Source organism: Notolabrus celidotus, chromosome 5 (genome assembly GCF_009762535.1).
Source record: "Notolabrus celidotus isolate fNotCel1 chromosome 5, fNotCel1.pri, whole genome shotgun sequence".
Classification (NCBI taxonomy): Eukaryota; Metazoa; Chordata; class Actinopteri; order Labriformes; family Labridae; genus Notolabrus; species Notolabrus celidotus.
In genome coordinates this window covers 15,369,770-15,390,827 of record NC_048276.1, presented here as the reverse complement: position 1 = coordinate 15,390,827, position 21,058 = coordinate 15,369,770, and the positions used below count along the sequence as shown (strand labels likewise).

Genomic DNA, 21,058 nt, shown 5'->3' with positions numbered 1-21,058 from the left:
TTGTTTTTTCCTGGAAACAAACTCTGGTACTTCAGTCCTTTACTGGCTCAGAATTACATTTTTCTAATCATTTTCTTTTTAACTCCAAATATGCTCTTCTGGTAAATTAACCTGTTCTTAATCATTAATTAACTCAGTCTATAGTTAAAGTACGTATTGATAATTTGATACTGATTGGTAAAAGTTTATGTTAGGCAAGTTTTTTGTTTGAATGAGTCTTGACTCGGCTGCTGTTTAACAGAATTTAGGGGTCGACTTATTATCAGCCTGGCTGATCATCATTGGATGACATTCGGCAGATTGCTGATGAAATGAATGATTTAAAAAGTGGGCTACTTTGGCTGCGGGTGTGTCTATACATCTTGTTCTGTTTTCACTCACCACTCTGTCTCAACTAAAATCCAGCCAACAACTACTGTTACTTTTACTTATTGTACAACTGGTTAATACATACATCAACTGTAACGGGTATACAGTATTCGGGGATAAAACCTCACCTTTATTGGTGTTGCATATATTCATCTGTAGTAATTAGAAATTACGTAGCCTAGTTTAATGAATGACAGGTCCAAAATCTTAATTCTGACTGAAAGATTGAATTTTTACTGTAAATGCATATTAATTCCAAATACCAGTTATCGCACTCATGAACTTATATTAATTGGCATCAGTATCGACCTTGAGAAATTAATGATATCTGTTGACCCCTTTTTGAGGAAGGAAAGACCCCAGGCTATATAAAACATAGACTTGAGGGGCGCTGGTGGCCTAGCGGTCTAAGCGCCCCACGTAAAGAGGCTACTGTCCTCGTCGCAGGGGTTGCCGGTTCGATTCTCGGCCGGTCAACCAATTCCTGCATGTCCTCCTCCACTCTCTACTCCCCACATTTCCTGTCTCTCTTCAGCTGTCCTATAAAATAAAAACAAAAAGGCCAAAAATATAACTTAAAAAATAAATAAATAAATAAAAAACATAGACATGACCTTAGTGACATCACCCATTGGTTTCTGAAGAGGTGTTAAGAAGCCAAAAGATGGTGTCAGCCATATTGGGAATGCTTAAGCCAACTATCTTCAACTTATCTAGGAACCAGCAAAGAGGTAGAGTTGAGACCATAGCCTTGCCGCCTAGCAGACAGCTACATACAGTTGTGATCATAAGTTTACATACCCTGGCAGAATTTATGGTTTCTTGGATAGTTTCTGTTGTTTTTATGATATAAAAAGAGTAAACACAGTTGTTTGATAAAAAATTTGCTTCACCCAACCACTAACCATGAGTGAAAAAAAAAATTCTCTTATCATTCATATTCTCTGAAAAATGGCCAAAAAAAAACACAAATTCTGCCAGGGTATGTAAACTTGTGAGCACAACTGTATGCCCACCTATCGGTCAAATCAGCAATGCTCCTTATTATCCTGCTTAAAAAGACAAACTATTCCACCATACTGTGGTTACAAATAAAGGAATTAGTTATAGAGACCAAAACTGTTTTTTATGTACCAGTCTTTAAACATGTTAAAATCGAATGTCCAAATATGCATTTTAATATAGGCTTCAATGGAGCTTTCTTAGCTTTTGGAGCCAGCCTCTAGTGGATACTGGAGGAACCGCAGTTTTTTGCACTCATGCACTTTCATTTAGTCAAGACACAAATAGTGTCTCAATCGAGAGTTCAGTTAGGACTAGTTGTTTTGTCCTATTAATAAGATAAATAGAAATTGCCAATTTTCTTCTGTTTTCTTTACTAAACTGTGCCATAGACCCATGCTGCTTATGGACAATGCCACTCATAAACTAAGCTTCAAACATTACGCTTGTGGTCTGATATATACTCATACATCCCAGTTAAGTGTGTAAGTAATTTTTTTATTCCAATCTGATCATTGAAATTCATCCAAATCCTTCAAAATAGTACAGGTACACATTGAAGTAGGAGAAATGCATCAAAGCAGAGACTGTAATTATGATGTGAGTCTAAGCAACAACATCCCAAGTCTAATTTTCTGAGCGTTGTCTTGTCTTAAACAGCATTTGTAGCTCATTGTACTGCACACTTCAGGGATTGAATTTACAATCCAAGCAATCAAATTAAGTTGTTCATCTCTGTGCCTGCCTGTTTTTTTTTTTTTTTTTTACCTCTCTGTGTCTTGTTTATAATAAAAAAACACAGCCTGGGGTTTTATTTGATTTTAAAAATCAAAGGAGTGTTTACAGCAGGTACAGCTGATGAGTTGATCCTTGCAGAATAATGGTATTAATTCATTATACATATTTATTTTGTATGTGGAATATATAGGCCCAATGGTATAAGTGATCTGAAATGACAGCTGTATGCTTGCATTTCTGCTCTTTTTAACACATTATAAGAGGAATGGAAGCTCGACCTTCATGTACCAGACCAAACAGTGCACCCTTGTTCTGATAGATGCAATAAGGACCAAAACAATCACTTAAAAGCCTTGTTTTTCTGCGGGGGATTTTCACACTTGTTGTTAACTGCAAAGCTTTTCCTGTGTAGTGTTGACAAGATATATGTTTTCCAAACACATTTCTGATGCACGACAGTATGTTCAGTGTTTCCAGCCCTTTCTTTGATAAAGAACGCAAAATGTGAGAAATAAGCTGTTTCTACTTTGAGTGTTTCATTTTCCATTCTCTTTGCTCGGCTGTACGTGCCCTCTGCTGTTAGAGAGTTCACTGCGTTAACTGTATTAAACAGGAGATTAACGCCCGGGGCTCTGGATCTCTAGTAATAGCAGACGGAAATACTGATCAAAGGCCTCTAACTGTGCCGTGGGTGTTCGGACTGCCTTTGTCTGCTCTCCTGCATTACAAGAAGATGAGAATTGGAGGCCAGAGCATGTAGACGTATGGGAAGAGCAGGCAGAGCAGGAACTGGCTGCATATAGACTCCTACCTGATTGGACAGGTAAAGGTTTGATCACGCTTCATTATGACAGGATATACAATTTAGTGGGGGGAGAATAGGATGAGCAGCTGAAACTGCAGGAGGGATGCACTTATGTCCTAGCGGCTATGTGTACATACACAGTATGTGTTCATATGCATGTACACTCTGTGTTTGTGCATGTATGTGTGTGCATTGCTCAATAGGGGGGCGTCTTTCCCTTCATGCTGTGCCCCAGAGGACATGGCTGACACTTCCTTCAGGTTGTGACATTTCCTCGCTCTCAGCAGCAGGCTCCTCTCATTAGCTGCACTATTATTCAGGACTAATATACAGCCCTAGTGTTGAAGCATTAAGCTACCTTGAAATGATAAGAAATTAGCTCTTAGCTCACCGTGCGGTAGGATGCAGAACATAGCACTACTTGCGTAGGACAAGTGCAGCACAAAGTCATAGAAAACACAAGGAGGCTCTTGTCCAAGTTTCAAGACAACTACAACAGCTGCAGTTAGAAAACATTTTGAGCACAATGTATTTAAAATGTATTTAAAGAGGCCCTTGGCAGTCCTTTCCTCTGAATTTACAGTGAGGTAAAGAAAGAAAATGCTGTTTTAATGCAACATTGCTGTATACCTGATTTTTGTATTGTATAAAGGAATCTTACAAATCATTTGTTTAACATTGATGTCAGCTGTGAGACGATTTACAGTTGTGCTCATAAGTTTACATACCCTGGCAGAATTTATGGTTTCTTGGTTTCTGTTGTTTTTATGATATAAAAAGAGTAAACACAGTTGTTTGATAAAAAATTTGCTTCACCAAACCACTAACCATGAGTGAAATTTTTTTTTTTCTTAATATTCATATTCTCTGAAAAATGGCCAAAAAAAAACACAAATTTTGCCAGGGTATGTAAACTTATGAGCACAACTGTAATTCTAACATTAGCCTTCGTCTTACTGTAGCTAATGCATCGTCAAAAACAGGCTTTTATTCTGAAAGTGACCAGGCCGCCCTCCATTTTTTTTTTTTTTACTGTTTATTGTCTGTTCAGTTACTGTTGAGTCACACTCAAAAAAGCAACATGGGTGTCTGTTTTATCAACATAAGTACAACATGTAGCTTCTGTTGTATTAATTCATGTTTAGTGGTTGAACATTTTTAATTCATGTAGTTTTAACACGACAACATGCTCACCAGTCCAATTGGTCTCTCTAAATTGCCCGTAGGTGTGTGTGTGCGCGTAAATAGTTGTCTGCCTTCCGCCCGAAGTCAGCTCCCCGCAACCCTGAACGGGATAAGCGGTCAAGATAATGGATGGATTGAACTTAGTTTAGTTTTGTTCAGTCAGCATGATTAGTTAGTGTTATTATACCATTCAAAATTAAGTTGGACCCAAACATTGCAAATAAGTAACGGTAACATCAATACTTTATGTTCACTCAACATATTTACAATTAGTTGGTTCAATAAAATTGTGTCTCGCTAAATGAAAGCATTTTAATTAGGTGGAAATTCTTTCCAGAATTTTATTACGTTCACCCAACAAATTGTTTCTTTGAGTGCAGGAAGCAGTGAAATATTTTGAATTGCCAGATTCCATGTGTGTTCAACAACACAACTGCATTTGAGGTTCCTCACAGTCACAAAGTCTAAGATAAGTAGATAAATACACATATTGATATATGGACTTATCAGTTACATGAATGCATGGGTATCTGTAGTGTGTTCTTGTGATAAGTCTATGTACAGCAAAACACGCCGTAAACAGTTGACCACAAAAGAGAACATGCACCTGTGTGCTGGATGTATCCTCTTTTGTATCCAAGTAAAATATATATCCCTAGACAGATGTCAGAAGAAAAAAGCTCTTATCACAGCTTTTTAAGAAAGAAACCGTCTTTCAAAGATACTCTTTCTTTTGATTCCGTTAGCATTGCCCTAAAAACGTCTTGGTAATGAGCACTAGGTATATGCTTGGTATATAACTGATAACACAAACTGTACGCGTCATGTACATACTGTAGTAAATCTAACTGCAGATTGTAGGTAGAAGGGAGTGTCTGCTTTCTATAACAGTGGTTAATTTATAACTTTAACTTTGTCTGCCTTTACTTCCACACCTGTGAGTTTCTTCTAGCTCATTGAGATAAAAAGCTGAACGTGTAACTGAATGATAGTGTGATTTTAAAATAAAAGCACGTCATTCTTGAAAATATCTCTGTTGTGCATATTGAAGTCTTGTCAGGCATCAAAAGGAAAAATGTAAGAGAAGCAATTAAGCACACTTTACATCGTTGATTAACACATTAGAGAGTCCTGTGAAGTATTTTCAACCACTCTTAATTTAAAGCTGCGACACCACTTTTCAAGTCAAAGTCAACTCTGCTGCATCAATTTGCAAGTTCTTACGTTATCTGTTTCTGGCAGAATCAGCTTTTTTTTCTTTTCCTGGTTGGGGGGGCGGGGGGTGCTGGGGTAAGACGGGTGAAAAGCACTGAAGCAACAGAAGCAGAGAAACCTGAAATGAGTGTGAAATAAAGAGCGAGTATGATGAAGCTGGTAAAAGGCCGTGAAAGCAGGCTCCCCGCCGATTCTGTGGAGCGATGAGATGAGGCCGAGCTCGGCTTCTCGCTAATAAGTGTGAGTGAGTGCAGCCAAGAGGCCTCGGCCAGTAGCCACACAACACCTATTACCAGCCTTACCGCCCAGACTTCCATGTGTTTCCATTTACAGGCTATTGTTTAAGCCGTGAGAAGGTTCTCGAGTGTGTGAGTGCGTTGACACCTCTCTCCTTCTGTCTGTCACTGCTGACAGTCTTTAATAGTCTGGTGGAGGTCAGCTTCCCGCCATGTGTGGATAGTTGGAAGAGAAAAGAAGAAGAGCTGGGATGAATACGAACAATCTGGCTCTGCTCACACCCCGCAGAAGAAGGATGGGGAGAGGAATGCTTGTGTTTGGTGCTATTTTGTGGCATGTAATTGTCTGTAAAGGCTGTAAAATAGGACAGAAGAGCAAAAGGAGTGCGCTGCAATGGGGGGGCCAGAGGTTCAGACAGTCGGAGGAGGAGGTGCGTGTTCAGCCAAGGGAAGAGGAAAAATAGGGGTGTTTTTTGTGTACAGGACACATTCCAGTAGTAGTTTACACCACAGAAAATGTATTTTTGTTCATTTAAACAGATCCTGTCATGGGTGGAGGAGCCCTGCTGGTGGTATGTGTGGCGCTGTGGCTTGGCCCTGACCCCGGGTGGATATAATGGTGCAGTAGAAAATGTCCTGTCAGTTGATGGAGGAGCTGCCTGTAGCAGCAGGAAGGAGTGTGGCGACAGGGGCACGTGTGTTAACCTCTATCCCTGTCACTTTTTTTTTTCTGTCTTTCTCCCCTCCCCCTCTCTTTTCCCCACCTTTTTCTCACTTCTTTTTCCCCCCTATACTCTACTCTGAGTCTACCTACACTCCTCCGTGACAAATAACTCCTGGCGGTTGATTTGTTGGTTGTCAAAAGTGCTCCTCGTGCCGGCATGAAGGTGGAGTGTGGAGGAGAAGAGGGTGCAGCCCCCTCCTTCCCTACAGCTCTGCCTGTCTTCATCATCAGTCCCATGTCGTCCCCCCCCCCCCACACACTCACACACATCACACGTGTGTCGCCACAGCTCGGTGTTGAGATGTCTCAGTGGAAATTGATATTCTGTCTCATAAAATCTCATCAGATCAGATGTTGTCGGTGTTTAATCAGCTCACACATTAGGTTTCAAACCCCTCTTTTGATGAGTCTCTTTGGAGATGTTCTGCGGGAGAAGAAGGAACTGAAGAGTCTTTTTAGAGGGGGAGGAGGAGCAGAGAAAATGCTAGCGAGAGATATAGACTTTATGACAACACTGTTAATGGTGAGGTGGTAATGTTTGCAGTGAGTTGTCTAGTTAGCAGCAGAGGCTCAGCACAGTTATAAGTGAAATATACTGAATATAAGCAAAGAAAATCTCATTTATTTATTTTTATACCTAAGTTGAGCAAACTAAGGCCTGGGGACAAGAAAAACACCAATTTAAGTAAAAAAATGTAAGTTAGAAAACTATGATAATGCTGTTTCTTGATATAAGCTTGCTCATCTTAAAATAAACTCTTATCCATCTTAAACAAAAACTAAAATCTTTAAACCAGTTCTTATTCTTACAATATACCTCTTAAATGTTTCTACAGAAACCACAACAGCAAGCTGGATTACTGGCAACATTTATGAAATGTCCTGATTAACAACATATAACATCAAGAACACTATTAATAGTGGCTCAGGGTTGATGCATACTTCAAGACATTTAAAACAGTCTGTAGAGCAAAACCAAAACAAATATATTAGCATTTTGCACAGCAGAAAAATTAGCAATCAATAAGATAAGCTGAATTGTGTCTTGAATACATGTCTTATGTGTTATTCTTAAACCAAGCAACTTGAAGTTGTTACTCAATCTAGAAACAAGTTTTACTTTGATGAGACTTTAGGTGAGACAACCAATGCAGCTTATTTTAACAGTCATTCGCTCAATTTAAGACTCCCAGGCTAATTGAGACAAAAAAGACATGTTTATAATCAATTTAAGATTCAACCGTACAACAAAGGTTAAAAACAAGTAAATAACTATAAAAACAAGGTAATTCATCAAACATGTCTCAATCTAAGAATTGAAATCTTGGCAAGTGCCGAATTATTTGCAGCTAAAGAAAACTGCCTTGGCATGAACTAGAGCTTTAGCCATTGGCCAATTAAACGTTTATTCACAGGTTATTAAGGGGCATTTTTTTTGTTCTAAAGTTGAAGAGATGAAAACATTGGTTGGTTTTGCTCCTACAGTTCCCCTATTTCTAACTTCGACATTTTATAGAACAAAAACTAATGCATCGATTGAGAAAATAAACAGCAGATGCATTACATGTGAAAAAACCTTTAATTGATGGTAGAAATGCTAAAGTTAAATATCTTACTGTATACTCATGTCTCTGTTTGAGTCTGAATCTTTGACTTTGAGTTTTGTCCTTGAGTCCATTGGAAGCACAAAGTCTGCGAGCTGATGCATGAACACACGAGTTTGTCCAAACTAAAATGAAAAAAGCTCAAAATTCAACATAGTTCAGCTCAATAAGCAATACTTGAAATGTTGGATGTCATCGGTGTATCAGCGCTTTTTTGATGTTTGGTGGTTCAATGACTGTTTTTACTGTATCCTCTGACATCAGCGATAATAGATTGATGCTGTTTCTGCATTGTGTGCGTGTGTGTGTGTGTGTGTGTGTGTGTGCGTGCGTGTGTGCTTTTGCGTGTGTGTGTGTGAGTCAGATGACTTGTTGTCTGTAGTGACAGCTGTTTAAGCTCAATCCGAGGTGATTGTGCTCCATCGTAGGGTGTTTGCCATTTTGAAAAGAAACTCATCTTCTTTCAGTCCCACTTGCTGCTTTTATTCACTAACTGTTTCTCTTTTGAGCTGTTTCCTCTTTTTTTTTTTTTTTTTTTTACCAAAGTAATAGAATATCAGTTTTCCTTTCAAGCACAGCTCATACAGAAGCTCGATTGCTTTGTGCATCATCACGAAAACACAGAGGAGAGCATTCCAATCCACTTGTGTTCAAAAGTCTGCAACCATCTTGTCTCTGCGTCTTTGTGTTTAAAAGAGGGGTTAAGCTTTTATCCTATAAATATGGCATGAAAATCCCACTGTCAACGATGCATTCACTCTAAGGCCTGCATTTACATAAAAACGAGAGCTTGTTATACAGTGAAATTTCAATAAAAAGAACACAAAATGCATTTAATGAAATTCAGATGCTCGGGCCTTGGCTCCCTGAATCTCATTAAATAAGCTTTGTGCTGTTTTTCCATCTTCTCTTTGTAGAAGAGGTCCTCGAGTGCCCTTAATAATGTGGCAGATTTCATCATATTCCTGATTTAAAGAGGACAATGTCTGTCTTGTTCACTTGTTCTTTTCCATGCCCGAGCCAATCTCCACAGATGTACTTGCATAGTTTCTGGATGTGGCTCCTTGATAATGTCCCATCTTGTGCTGCATTTTCTTTGAGTTTTTTTAAGACTCACCACTAACTCATTCTCTCCCCCTCTCTCCCCCCCTTCCCCTTCTCTGTTTCTCCTTGCATAGGATTTGGTTTCATAACTTTTGAGAGTGAAGACATCGTAGAGAAAGTCTGTGAAATTCATTTTCATGAAATCAATAACAAAATGGTAAGTCCACTCATTTTTTTTTTCAATTCCAGGTGGGCGTTGAAGGATTAATATTTGATTTCTACTTTCCCTCGTATTAATAGCAGAGGGTGGTGTGTGTGTATGTGTGTGTTCATGTTCATATACACAGGCTAACACACACACTCATGCCCACACTTAAATACACACACACACTCCCTGGGTTTCTGGGTCTCAGGGATGGGAAAGCAGTGGTGTGTACTACCCACAAAGCGTGAAATTGTGTGCCTGAGTTCTGCCTGTCAGGCTGAGGGACGGGAGAGTGGAGCCTGTCCCTCTCTTTCTGAATCCCCTAACACACACACACTCATACACATGCACGCTCACACACACACACACACACACACACACACACACACACACACACACACACACACACACACACACACACACACACACACACACAGGTGGAGATGTCCAGGGAAGCCACTGGCAGAGGCAGAGTTCATTAGTCAGGGATTAACACCTTCCACAGAGTCCCAGTGAAGCTTGTTTTATTTACACCAGTAATATGGTCAGCTTGGAGCACCTCGCAGAGTTCAAAAGTGCTTTTCTAAGTCATCACGTCACTTATGATAATTGACAGGAACTTAAGAGAGACTAACATTAGGTTCCTCCCTCGCCCCGTTCCACCCTGCAGGCCTCTGGAGAGATCCTGCATCATTTGAGCGGTTCTGTGGGTTGTGATTGACTGCAGGGAATTCTTGTCTTACGGCCGTTGGGTCTTCCCCTCGCTGTGTGTCTTCTCTCCCTCCCTGCCTTTTTTCCCCTCAAACTGACTGACTGGCTATGTGACTGACAGGACCAGTGTAGTAGAACCGTGTTCACCAGGGACCGGCCCAGGTCACATATGACCCTGGTATACATCCCTGCGTGTCTCTGCTCAGCATCGCAGTCCAAGCTCAGGACTGCAACCAAAAAATAAAAGGAAGCCTGAATGTGACAGAAATAGCTGGAAGATATTCTGTCACAATCAAATGTCTGTGATCCTTTGACATGTAGGCATCTCACTTTGAGGAAACAGAAAAATCAGGCATACGTGAAGCATCAATGAACAGGCCTGAGCATAAAAATTGCTGCCCATGCTGCCAAGAGCTATTTTTATTAAAGATATTTGATGACAAATACTTACAAGGATATTTGGTCACATATATATATATGTAAATATAAATATATATATATACAGTTGTGCTCATAAGTTTACATACCCTGGCAGAATTTATGATTTCTTGGGTAGTTTCTGTTGTCATTATGGTATAGAAAGAGTAAACAGTTGTTTGACAATAAATTGCTTCACCCAACCACTAACCATGAGTGATTTTTTTTTTTCTCTTATCATTCATATTCTCTGAAAAATGGCCAAAAAAATCACAGATTCTGCCAGGGTATGTAAACTTATAAGCACAACTGTACATCATAGACTGTATAAATAATGGACGTAGTATCCATGATATCACCCATCCTGAGCCAGTTTTGAAGCCAATTGTTGGCGGGAGCCATATTGGCAATGCTGAACTTAGTGTGAGGTAAAGAGGCGGGCTTTGAGCCTCCAAGACAACAGCTATATAGAGAAATTAGCTACACACACCTAAGCTTTTTTTTTAACCAGGCTGTAAACATGTTTATTTTTGTTGCAAAGATCGTCTTTTTTGAATTGGTGTCTATGTGGTTTCCGGTGTTTCTGCATCCAGCCCCAAGCGGATGCTTGATGAATTGCAGTTTATAACCATTCCGCATGGGCTTCATATTTTGAGACCGGAGGTTGCCACTTGATATATATATATATATATAAACCTCTCAGGTTCATATACTCATACAAATGTTGTTCCTTGGTCCCTCGTTGGTGCTTACCTCAGAGAAAAATTAGCTGCATGTGTAAGTCCATCCCACAGCCTCTTTGTAAGAAGTCCTAATTGGATAATAATTGGATTGTAAACAGCAGCGCTAATTAGGAATGCAAATACATAGTCGCCCATGTTATTGTTTAGTGATGTAGTAATCGGTACTGATTTTTCAAGTCATTTTTCTTTAAGCAATTTCCATTGGCCCACAGCACAATATTGAGACAATGAGTCAACCAAGGCATTTTTTCCTCCAGCTGACAGCACCTGGTCAGAGGTACAGATTAATTTCAGAAGTCAAATTGTCAACTGCAACTAAATTCCTATTGTTCCCTGTAGGAAATTAGTCTTGCATCGTGATAAAAACACAAAACACACAGAGAAGGCACAGGGACAAAACAACACAGTGAAAATACAGTGTTGTACATTCACATCTCAACTTTCGAATGCCATGATTCCTTCATAAAAGTGTTTGGCACCATTTTTTGGGGGGTAAAATTAGTGTACCCTTCATGACTGTGGCTAGCTGTCACTCACAACTACAGAGCCAGGGGTATGAAACATGGAGAGGCATAGTGATCGTCCGCAACAGAGTGACTCAAATGTCCACCAAGTTATTTAACAACTGAGGCAGAGTTAAGATGCTGATTTTAAGATAACGGTTATTAAAGCAGCAGAAGAATTGACCTACTGTCAAGCAGCCAAGAAATATGACTGCAAAAACTGTTGTGTCTAAAAATGGCACGTTCAAAAAGACTGTCTGAAAAAGGAAAAATTGTAGCAGTACAGTTTTATTTAAAAGGTGTTCCAAGGAACATACTTTGTTTTATTCAATGTGTTTCTCTTATTTTGTTTTCTATGAAAAAAGCAGGACTTGATTTATACTATTAATGAAAAAAAATCATCTTGAAACAGGGGCATCATCTCATAATGACAGTAATCTTATTAATCACTCATTTAATAATAATATTGTCACGAAACATTGCAAACAAACTGACACAGCAGAGTATTCCACTGGTTAAACATTACCTCGATGGCAGTCATAAAGAATTCTTTACGTGATGTCAAACTGTACCTGTGTTTGAAGTGATCAACCAGGCAGTGGAATCCCTTGTTTTCAATGAACTGCAAGCTTTTATCATCTGGGATAATCAACCCGAGGACTTTTCCGTTACTTTTCACCCTCAAAACCATCATTAGGAAGTTTATTGTGTCTTGCTGTAAAGCTGACAACGTTAACTACATTGTTTCAGCGTCTGTTATATTTTCCTATCCTATACCACCATTCCTCCAAACCTTAATCTTGCACTAGTTGCTAGTTTCTGACTCTCTATCGGAAAAATCCAGAGTAGAAGATGCATTGAGGGAAGTTTCAATTTCAGAAATACAAATCTACGAAATCAGCAGCAAAATATCATTTACTGTTTGTGTAGTACAGTTGGATTAATTTCTGTTAATGTACCGTTTTAAAACAAACACATTGTTGGGGTTTTTTTTGCATGAAGACATTAGAGTATTTAAGATGAATAACACCACTTCACTTCCATTTATTCTTGTGCATGTGGGTTGTATTGTACTGCCTGTTTATGCATTGGAACTGCAATTATTAATACAAAGGGAGGATTTAGAATAGAAGTGAAGAAATTATAGGTTATATTTATTTTATACATCCTCTGCTATTTATGTTGCCAGCAACATTTAAGCTCTGATGCATCATCCGACAGTCAGCACACACATCTGACTTGCTGATGTGTCACAGCGATGACTGTTCCTGTCATTGTTTTTATCAAATTCAGAGTCAGAAAAGCTTCAGGGTTTTTACCATTTTGTAATTTATCAGAATGAATATTGATATAATTTTTGTAAGGGACCATATAAAATAACGCTTTCTGACAGGGCACCTTCATTTCTTTACATGTGTGTTGTCCATCATGAGAGTAGCCAGAAATTGCATCAACCATGAGGTGACTGTAATTACAGTATTTCTTGGCTGTGTAGAGTTAATCTTAAAGGTGAATGACTGATATGGACATATATGTGACCTAGCTGGAGGTCCCAGAAACCTTTCCCGAAAAGTAGAGTGTGACAAGAGGAAGCACTGGACAGTTTTCTGAAGCTTTTGTCACCGATGTAAGGGTTCCTTTAGGTGACACCAAGTATATATTAAATTCCCAAGGATGCAGGAATTGTGTGTGTCCCTCAGATCTGCTACAAAGTGCTGACATGTTGGATTGTCTGCAAAGAGAAAATAGCGTGGAGTGTGTTAAGAGCATTTTTCAAAGACACTTCAGGCCTTACCGTAGCTGCACAGAGGAGAGGACTGGTTTTACGCTGTCTGAAGCACCGGCACACAAAATAAAAAATGCCTCCTGTCTTCATCCTTATGAAGTACTATACAGAAATAGACCTCATCCATCCTGCCCGCGAGTGTTATCTAAGATGGCTCTTGAATAATTGATGCAGACAGAAATTCCACCCCACTTGGGAGGCTGCTGGATGTACAGGGCAGGCCCACCTTCTCCCTGCCTGTTCTCATGAGGGCTGTGGCAGTGTAGAGGGGTCAATGCCCACTCACATGTGAGTGACTGGACCTTTTAGTGACTTGGTCAATCACCCTGTGTTCGGGTGCCAGCGAGGCCTCACTCTCAGGAGCACTCCGTCTCTGTCACCATGAGTTCAGCCTCATTTATAATTAAAAACAGGGCGCTGCTTAGCAAGAAGCTCTCAACCTGCCCCACCAGCTGCACTGACTCCTAGTATGGCCTCACCTCTGGAGATTGAGCAGCATGAGCAAAGGTGTGATGTGAAAGTATGGTTTATACTGTGAAAGCTGTCCTGTAGCTGTAGCTTACACGTATAAATCATGTGTACACACAAACGAGTACATGCTGGTACGCTGGCAGTGCAAACACACATATCATAATATATCATCCACAAACGTCTACCCTTTACTATTTTAAACCATATCATTGTATGATACGATAGGATATGATATGACATGATATGACATGACACGACACGACACGATATGATATGCACAGCTAGAGCTGAGACCTACAAGAAGTCAGAGTTATTTCCTGTCATTTCTACGTCTTGACCTGTTCCAAAGTTCCCCAACTGTTTTACTGAAAACTAAAACAAATACAAGGTGTTGTGTATGTAGATTAGGGTTGTGTTAAAAGTCATTTATATTGTATTACAGACATGGTCAGAAGCTTTGTGTGCATAACTTTAAGATGTTTCAGATATACAATGAACATTTTTTTAGTCATACTACATGGAGTCTATAGCATTCCAGCAGAAAGACCTTTATGTCTTCTGTTAAAGCTAGCCGTCTAACCCCTCCCCCTCCCCTCAGAGCCGCTCAGAGCTCCTCCAAAACGAAGCCCTCGCTCACATGCACAAGCGCAGCTGATTCACGACCATATGATCGTGACTGATTCAAAACCGGTCCTTGTGAAAGTGAAAAACACAAACAAACATGGCTATTGTTAGTACTCACAACTCACAGCGAATGGGAGAGAGGAGAGACAGGCAGGAGAAGTTTTTCATTCATTCAAACACTGATTGTTGCTTTGTTGGTTGGAGTGATCACGGCCGACGGTGACCGGTTAGTAAAGCTCAACGTGTTCACGAACCAGCTCGTCATCCCTACAGCGTCCGGATGGACGCTACAATACATCTACATTTTCTGTAGGACTTACTAAATGTCATTAATTCTTTTGTTTGTCAGAGCCCCCGTGGTGAGAGTTTTTTAGACTCTGATCCGGACTACAGTCCTGAGCAAAGCACCTCATCGGGTCAGAGGGGGTGGGCCCGACATCAAGCAAGAAGGGCAGTCAGTAGAGTTAGGGGAAGCAGAGGCAGGGGACAGGGAGTGCACGCTGGGGAAATGTACGAGCAGGAGGCGGGCAGAATGGCAGGACAGAATTTGATTGGTTTCATAAATTGGACCCTAATGACGGTGATTGGTTGGTGTTTTCCCAGGTTTATTCCGGTTGTAGAGAGCGGCTTTTTTTCGCCCTTTTTCAAGGACACGTTATGTATTGATTGCCATCGGGACATAAAGATCAGTTTAACCAGTATAACAAAAAGTGTATCTAAATCTGACTACCAACCCCAGCTTGTGTGGACACGTATATCGTCACCCAAACATCCAAAAAACCTTTTCACATTTGGCCTCTGGTCATGAAACTGTTAAATATTTTGAGGCGAAGATCGATAAGCAGAAGATTTGGGTGACAGCTCATCACATCCTCTGGGTTTATTTTTATATGAATAAGTGTATCATATTGTAGTAAGACAGCACCTTAATGCACCTAAGGAGAGGTTCAAAATCCTTTTGTTAAGGACTCTAACAGGACTCACTCTATCTCTCCCCATGCTGCCGTTATGCACGCGCAGCTAATTCATAATAATACCTATCAAGTATTGGCTCTGATGAGCGCGCAGTGTGCCATTAAAATGGACTCACATTGGTTTTAGTCAAGTGCTTCAAGGTAATGTTCTTTAATGTGTCATTTTTAATATTCAACAGCAGCGAATAATCACAACAGGGGGGAGGAATTTTCTGTTAGTCGTCAATTTCTCACTGTGTCTTCCTGACATAACCAACCAATTACTGTGCTGAGGAGGAGAACAGCCTTCCTCTCTGCCAGGTGCTGAGGGAGAGAATAATACAGACAGCCACTTATATGTAGGGCCCTATGAGTTCTGAGATGCGGAAAGTACGGACGGAATCCCGGAAACTGACAATGAAAAACGAAATAAACTAGAAATTATGGAATTTGATTAAAGTTGGGGAATTTATATGAAAATCTGTGTTTTCCCCACAAAACTACAGCGCCTGAGCTTTATAAACACAAAGACTATGTCCAGGGCCTCTACTGTACTTCAGACGCTGCAGCTCCCGTCAACCTGTCTGTATGTGACCTATTTTCACATTGGGCGGGACTCAAGTCCCGCCCCCGTCCCCCCCGCCCCCCCACCCACACACACATACACACACACACACACACACACACACACACACACACACACACACACACACACACACACACACACACACAGAGCCAATGGTGAAGAGGCCACCTGAGACGTCAAAGTCATCAAAAAATGTAAGAAATGGGACACGAAGTGCTAAGTCCAGAGCAGATCAGTATATAAACAACTTTCATGAATTGGGAGGGCAACTTTTCTGTAAGTTTTGTCAGCATACGATTGACTGGACCTGTAGGACATACATGCAATGATCAACTACAATCCAAAACTCAAAACAAAGACAGAAGAGCAGAGTGCAAGCAAGAGCTCATTCTCAAACTCTCTTGCAAACACATCTGCAGAGGCAAAACGTGAGTTCCTTGAAGACTGAGGCTATGTTCACGCTGCCGGCAAAAGTGGCCCAAATATGATTTTTTTTTGGGGTCAAGTGACCAGGTCAGATTTTTTAGAGGCAGTGTGAACACTCAAATCTGGCCCAAATCTGATTTTTTCAAATCAGATTTTAGACCACTTCCGTATGTGGTCCTGAATCAGATACAGATCTGACTTTTTTCAACGTGACCTCAGTGTGAGCGGCCAAGGCGGATTTGATGCGCATTTGATACTTTCACGTCATTACACGTCATGTAATTGAAAGTTGCCCTCAACATCCGGAAGTTTTGAATAAACTCTGTCTCTGTGAAACTATTAACGTTGCAGACCCCCCTCTCCTGACTCCGTGTCCACACCCACATACATTTCAATCGTAATTGCAGCCGCAGCTCTGCAAAAAGCCGAAACAAGCAATCTTGCTCTCTTTTTCTTTAGACTTGACCTCCTCCGCACCTGGTCATTCATTCTCCGGCTCCCACTGGACAAAAACTTTGTAACAAAGGCGAAAATGCTGGCTTCCTCCGTGTTTATGTTTGTGAAACAGCTGTATGTGACGACATTGTTACTGTTCTTTTGCGCATGCGGGGCTGTTCGGAGCAGTTCACACTGGAATTGGATATAGGTCATGTTATAGATGGTAATGTGATCAGGCAAACAAAAAATCGGATCTGAGCAAAAAATTTGAGCATTAAGCCTTGCAGTATGAATGTAGCCTTTGTGGTTGTATGTGCAGAATCAGATATTCCACTGTTTAAAAAAGAAAGACAAAGCTACGTCCGTTTCTGGTTAAGCATTGTAAATGAGGGGGAGTGTTTCCGGAGCATGAGAGTAGTCTTCATCTTACCTACTTACCTTGTGTGTTCAAGCAGCACATGGAGGCTGTCCTGCTGAAGGTTCGTGGGAAAAACATGTGAGTAGTTGTCAATGAAACAACTGACGTGAGAGAACAACGTCATTCATAAATGAGTCAAGTAGGACACAATTCACACTGCTAATGCAGCCTGTATGATTGGCTACGTCTGAACATTTACTCATCAAATGAAGGATATTTTAGACAAATTTCAATGGAAGAAATTCAAACATATTTCATAGGACCCTATTTATGTCAGCCTTTAATATATGCTTACAAATGTAGTATGCATAGTCATATAAATACAAGTGGGAAAAAAATGACATCATATAAACCATAGATTTCTATACAGTGTTTGTTTTTGTGTTAGTTTTTACAACATTACATTACACAGTTTTGTCTTCCCTGGAAGAGCACGATGACTTCTTCACTTTACTCCCTTATACATCATCCAAATCTCACAACAGGCACAGAGCATGGATCATAATAAAGCCTTTATTTGTTTATCTCTCAAAAGTTTCTTTGTGTCTCTCTTCAGGATTAAGATTAGATCAGAAGAGAAGGAGAAAATACTTTTTTTTAAAAACCTTTTGGGCTTAACACAAAAAATTCGACACAAGTCTTCCTCAGAGAACAGAGGTGAATGACAGGGTGGTGGAAAATAAAGCAGGCAACTACAGACAAATCTTCTGTCTTTTGTAAGATTAGTGTTTCACATGTGTTTCACTTGCATCTTGAGACAAAGAGGGGGAAGTAATGGTGTTTTGGCTTGCTGAGACTCTTAGGGCTCTATTTTTTTGAGCAGTAAATGTTGTAGTTGGCAGAGAAGTATCTTGCGAGTTTTCAGGTAAGAAATAACTTAAGTATCCCCTTGAAGTACACTAGAGATATGACGCTTGAGTGTCTAGTATTCAGGTTAAAAATCAGATCTGTGTCTGAAGGTGTCACGTGGAATCACTGCTGCAGACGATGTGGCTAAAATAAAAGCTATATTTCCACATCTGGAAGGGCAAGTCAGATGATTAAACTGCATTAAGTTACTTTAATGCAAAAAAAATGTAATTCCTTGAATAGGTCAAACATCATGCTGTAGAAAGGGCAATCAGATGTTTACCAGAGACATCATTTCTCAGATGAAACCGGACACTTCACAGGATGTTATTTTTCAGAAGAAATGCACTTAGTTTAACATAATTTGATCAGTCTGCAGACGTTATACATTTATCTGTGATTAAGGTTCATGATATCAAGTCGCTCATAGCCTGTGAGCTCTGTCTATAAACAGCGGGTTGTCTGTGATCAGCTAACCAAGTGTAATTACTTTTAATTAGACCCACCTTCTGAGTCCTCGAGTGCCAGCTGTGCCAGTTCTGCTGTTGTGTCAAACCTGCAAACCAATCAGTTGCGCTGCTGATGAACATTAAAATTTACAGCTCTCAAACTGGGGCCCAGGAGGTCAAATGTGTGTGTGTGTGTGTGTGTGTGTGTGTGTGTGTGTGTGTGTGTGTGTGTGTGTGTGTGTGTGTGTGTGTGTGTGTGTGTGTGTGTGTGTGTGCGTGAGTATGAGTGTGAGTCTGTGGTATTCATCTAGGTCTTATATATGTTTATAAATCAGCCTTGAACACACTTTGCTAAAGCCTCCATCTAGCTATCAGTATTTACAGAGGATGTCTGCAGAGAGAAACTAGAGTCTCTGGGTTGTTGGAAATGTCTTTGAAAATATTTTTTTAAAGTGTGGAGATTTTTAACAGTGTTTGAACATCAAGAGCTTAATAAGGAAGTAGGACCACCCTTTAGAGAGTTTTCGGTCCCTCATGCAGTGCTGCCTTACAACTTGTGAACCGTACGTAATTGGATGTTTACCCTTTATTGAAGAAGGAAAGCTTTGAGGGATGGAGGAGGTAAAATCTCACACTCTGCACTCCAGGATGTTCCATAAGAGCTCAATGATGTTCGGTTCTGCTGATTGAGGAAGTGAAGGAAGCTGTTAGATATCAGCCTGATGATCCTGGTGATGCTTCTGAATGTGTCTTTCAATGTGCATGGGGACAATATCATTTTGGCACCAAAAAACATTCCAAAGGGATCATTTTTGGCACCACAGGGAGCGCCTGGTTTTTTAAATGACCTCATATCCTCAGCCTTTACATAACCATGCACGGATACCATCAGACATGATGTCTCCTGTGAGATTGCTGGTCATTGAAGGCATCATTTGATTTTATCCAAAATGTCTTGCTATTTGAACTCATTGACCAGTGTCCAATTTTATATTGGCCAATGTTACGGGTACTTCTAAGTAAGCAGTGTTCTGGTTCATAGAGGCCCTGAAGTAAAACTTCAGACAAATTCTGTCTTTGGAATATCAACTAGTGACCCACTTGGTGCTTGAGTTATTTGTGGTAAGCTTTTTAATGGAGAGGAGAGTTTAAATGGCTTTTTTTCACACGTTATCCTCAGGCCAAAAGTTAAGGATGCTCTCGAAAATATAGCGTGTGCAGTCTTACATAAGATAAGATAAGATAAGATAAGATAAACTTTATTGTCCCCGGGTGGAAATTTGTCATGGACAAAGTGCAGTGCTGCTCACAATCAATACATTCATTCACTGACAAAATAAATAAAACATGTGGCATACCAATGACACAGCAAATACCAATAATACAATAAATACAATACCAATAAGATACCAATGTGATAGTAAAAAGCAATGTCATATTAACATTAGTACAGAGTAAGTGACCCCTCATACTCATGCTAGAGCATTCTTTGTTTTTTGTCTGAAGCAACTCTTTGGGCATTATCTTAAAGTAAATTCTAAATCTGAGAGACTGGAGGACTTCTACGTTGGTAAGATTTTGCACATGAAATGACAGATGTTCCAAAGTGATTTATTTCCTTGATGTTTAAATGAAAATATGAATACCAAGTTGACTTGACCGGTCCAAAGGTAAGAAAACAATCAGAGAACAGTCAAAATTAAGCGCAATTTATCCAACACTGCAAAACACTGGATCATAGAGTCCTTGGGTAAAACCCATAGACTGTATAAATAATGGATGTAGTATCCGTGACGTCACCCATATGTTTCTGAAGCGCTGTTTTGAAGCCAATCGTCGGTGGGAGCCATATTGGAAATGTTGACCCCAACATAACTGCTGTTGAGTGAGTATGATGCAAAGAGGCGGGCTTTGAGCCTCCTTGCCAGTAGCTACGGTGTTCCCCTGTCAATCATGTCAGCTGTGCCTCTCATTGGAAAACTCATAATCTTAATACTGTATCTTCGAGATTCGCTGCGTTGTGAAAAAATTCACCCCCGTACAGTGTGTGCCGATCAAGAAACAAGCTATCCAGACTACACTTGTCTTTTGTACCATGCTGTAAACATGTTTATTGCTGCAGTAAAGATCGTCTTTTTTGAATTTGTGTGTATGTGATTTCCGGTACTTACATAGCCAGCCTTAAATGGACACTCGATGAACTGCAGTTTTTAACCCTTCCGCATTGGCGTCAATTCTCACGGCCGGAGGTTGCCACTTGGGTAAACCATATCAAAGCGGTTAGCTCAAGTGTGGCTAACTTTAGTCAACCCCAGTCGATCATCTTTGTTGCGAGGCTACGAAAGTTGCTCTCAGCAGCTTTCTCGTTAGCTTTGAAGAGTTTAAGTATTTACTACTAGTGAATAGAAGTATACTGTCCCTGATTATCTTAAGCCAAGGAAAGGATAAACAATGGTTTTTAAATGTGTCAAGGTTTCAGAGGAAAGATAAGAAGAGTTCAGTTTTCTGCTCCATCAATAAATTCAATAAACTGAAAATCACAAAAATGGCTTGAGGC

General features: G+C 40.1%; 1 protein-coding gene across 10 annotated transcripts in view; it reads left to right on the top strand.

The window, feature by feature from the left end:
- Positions 1–21,058, top strand: part of msi2b (musashi RNA-binding protein 2b) — a 345,174-nt gene that overhangs the window by 240,162 nt on the left and 83,954 nt on the right. For all 10 annotated transcript variants that reach the window (XM_034683452.1, XM_034683446.1, XM_034683451.1 and 7 more), the window contains one exon: positions 9,057–9,139. In XM_034683452.1, coding sequence (XP_034539343.1) covers positions 9,057–9,139 — 83 coding nt within the window. The remainder of the gene's footprint in view (positions 1–9,056; positions 9,140–21,058) is intronic.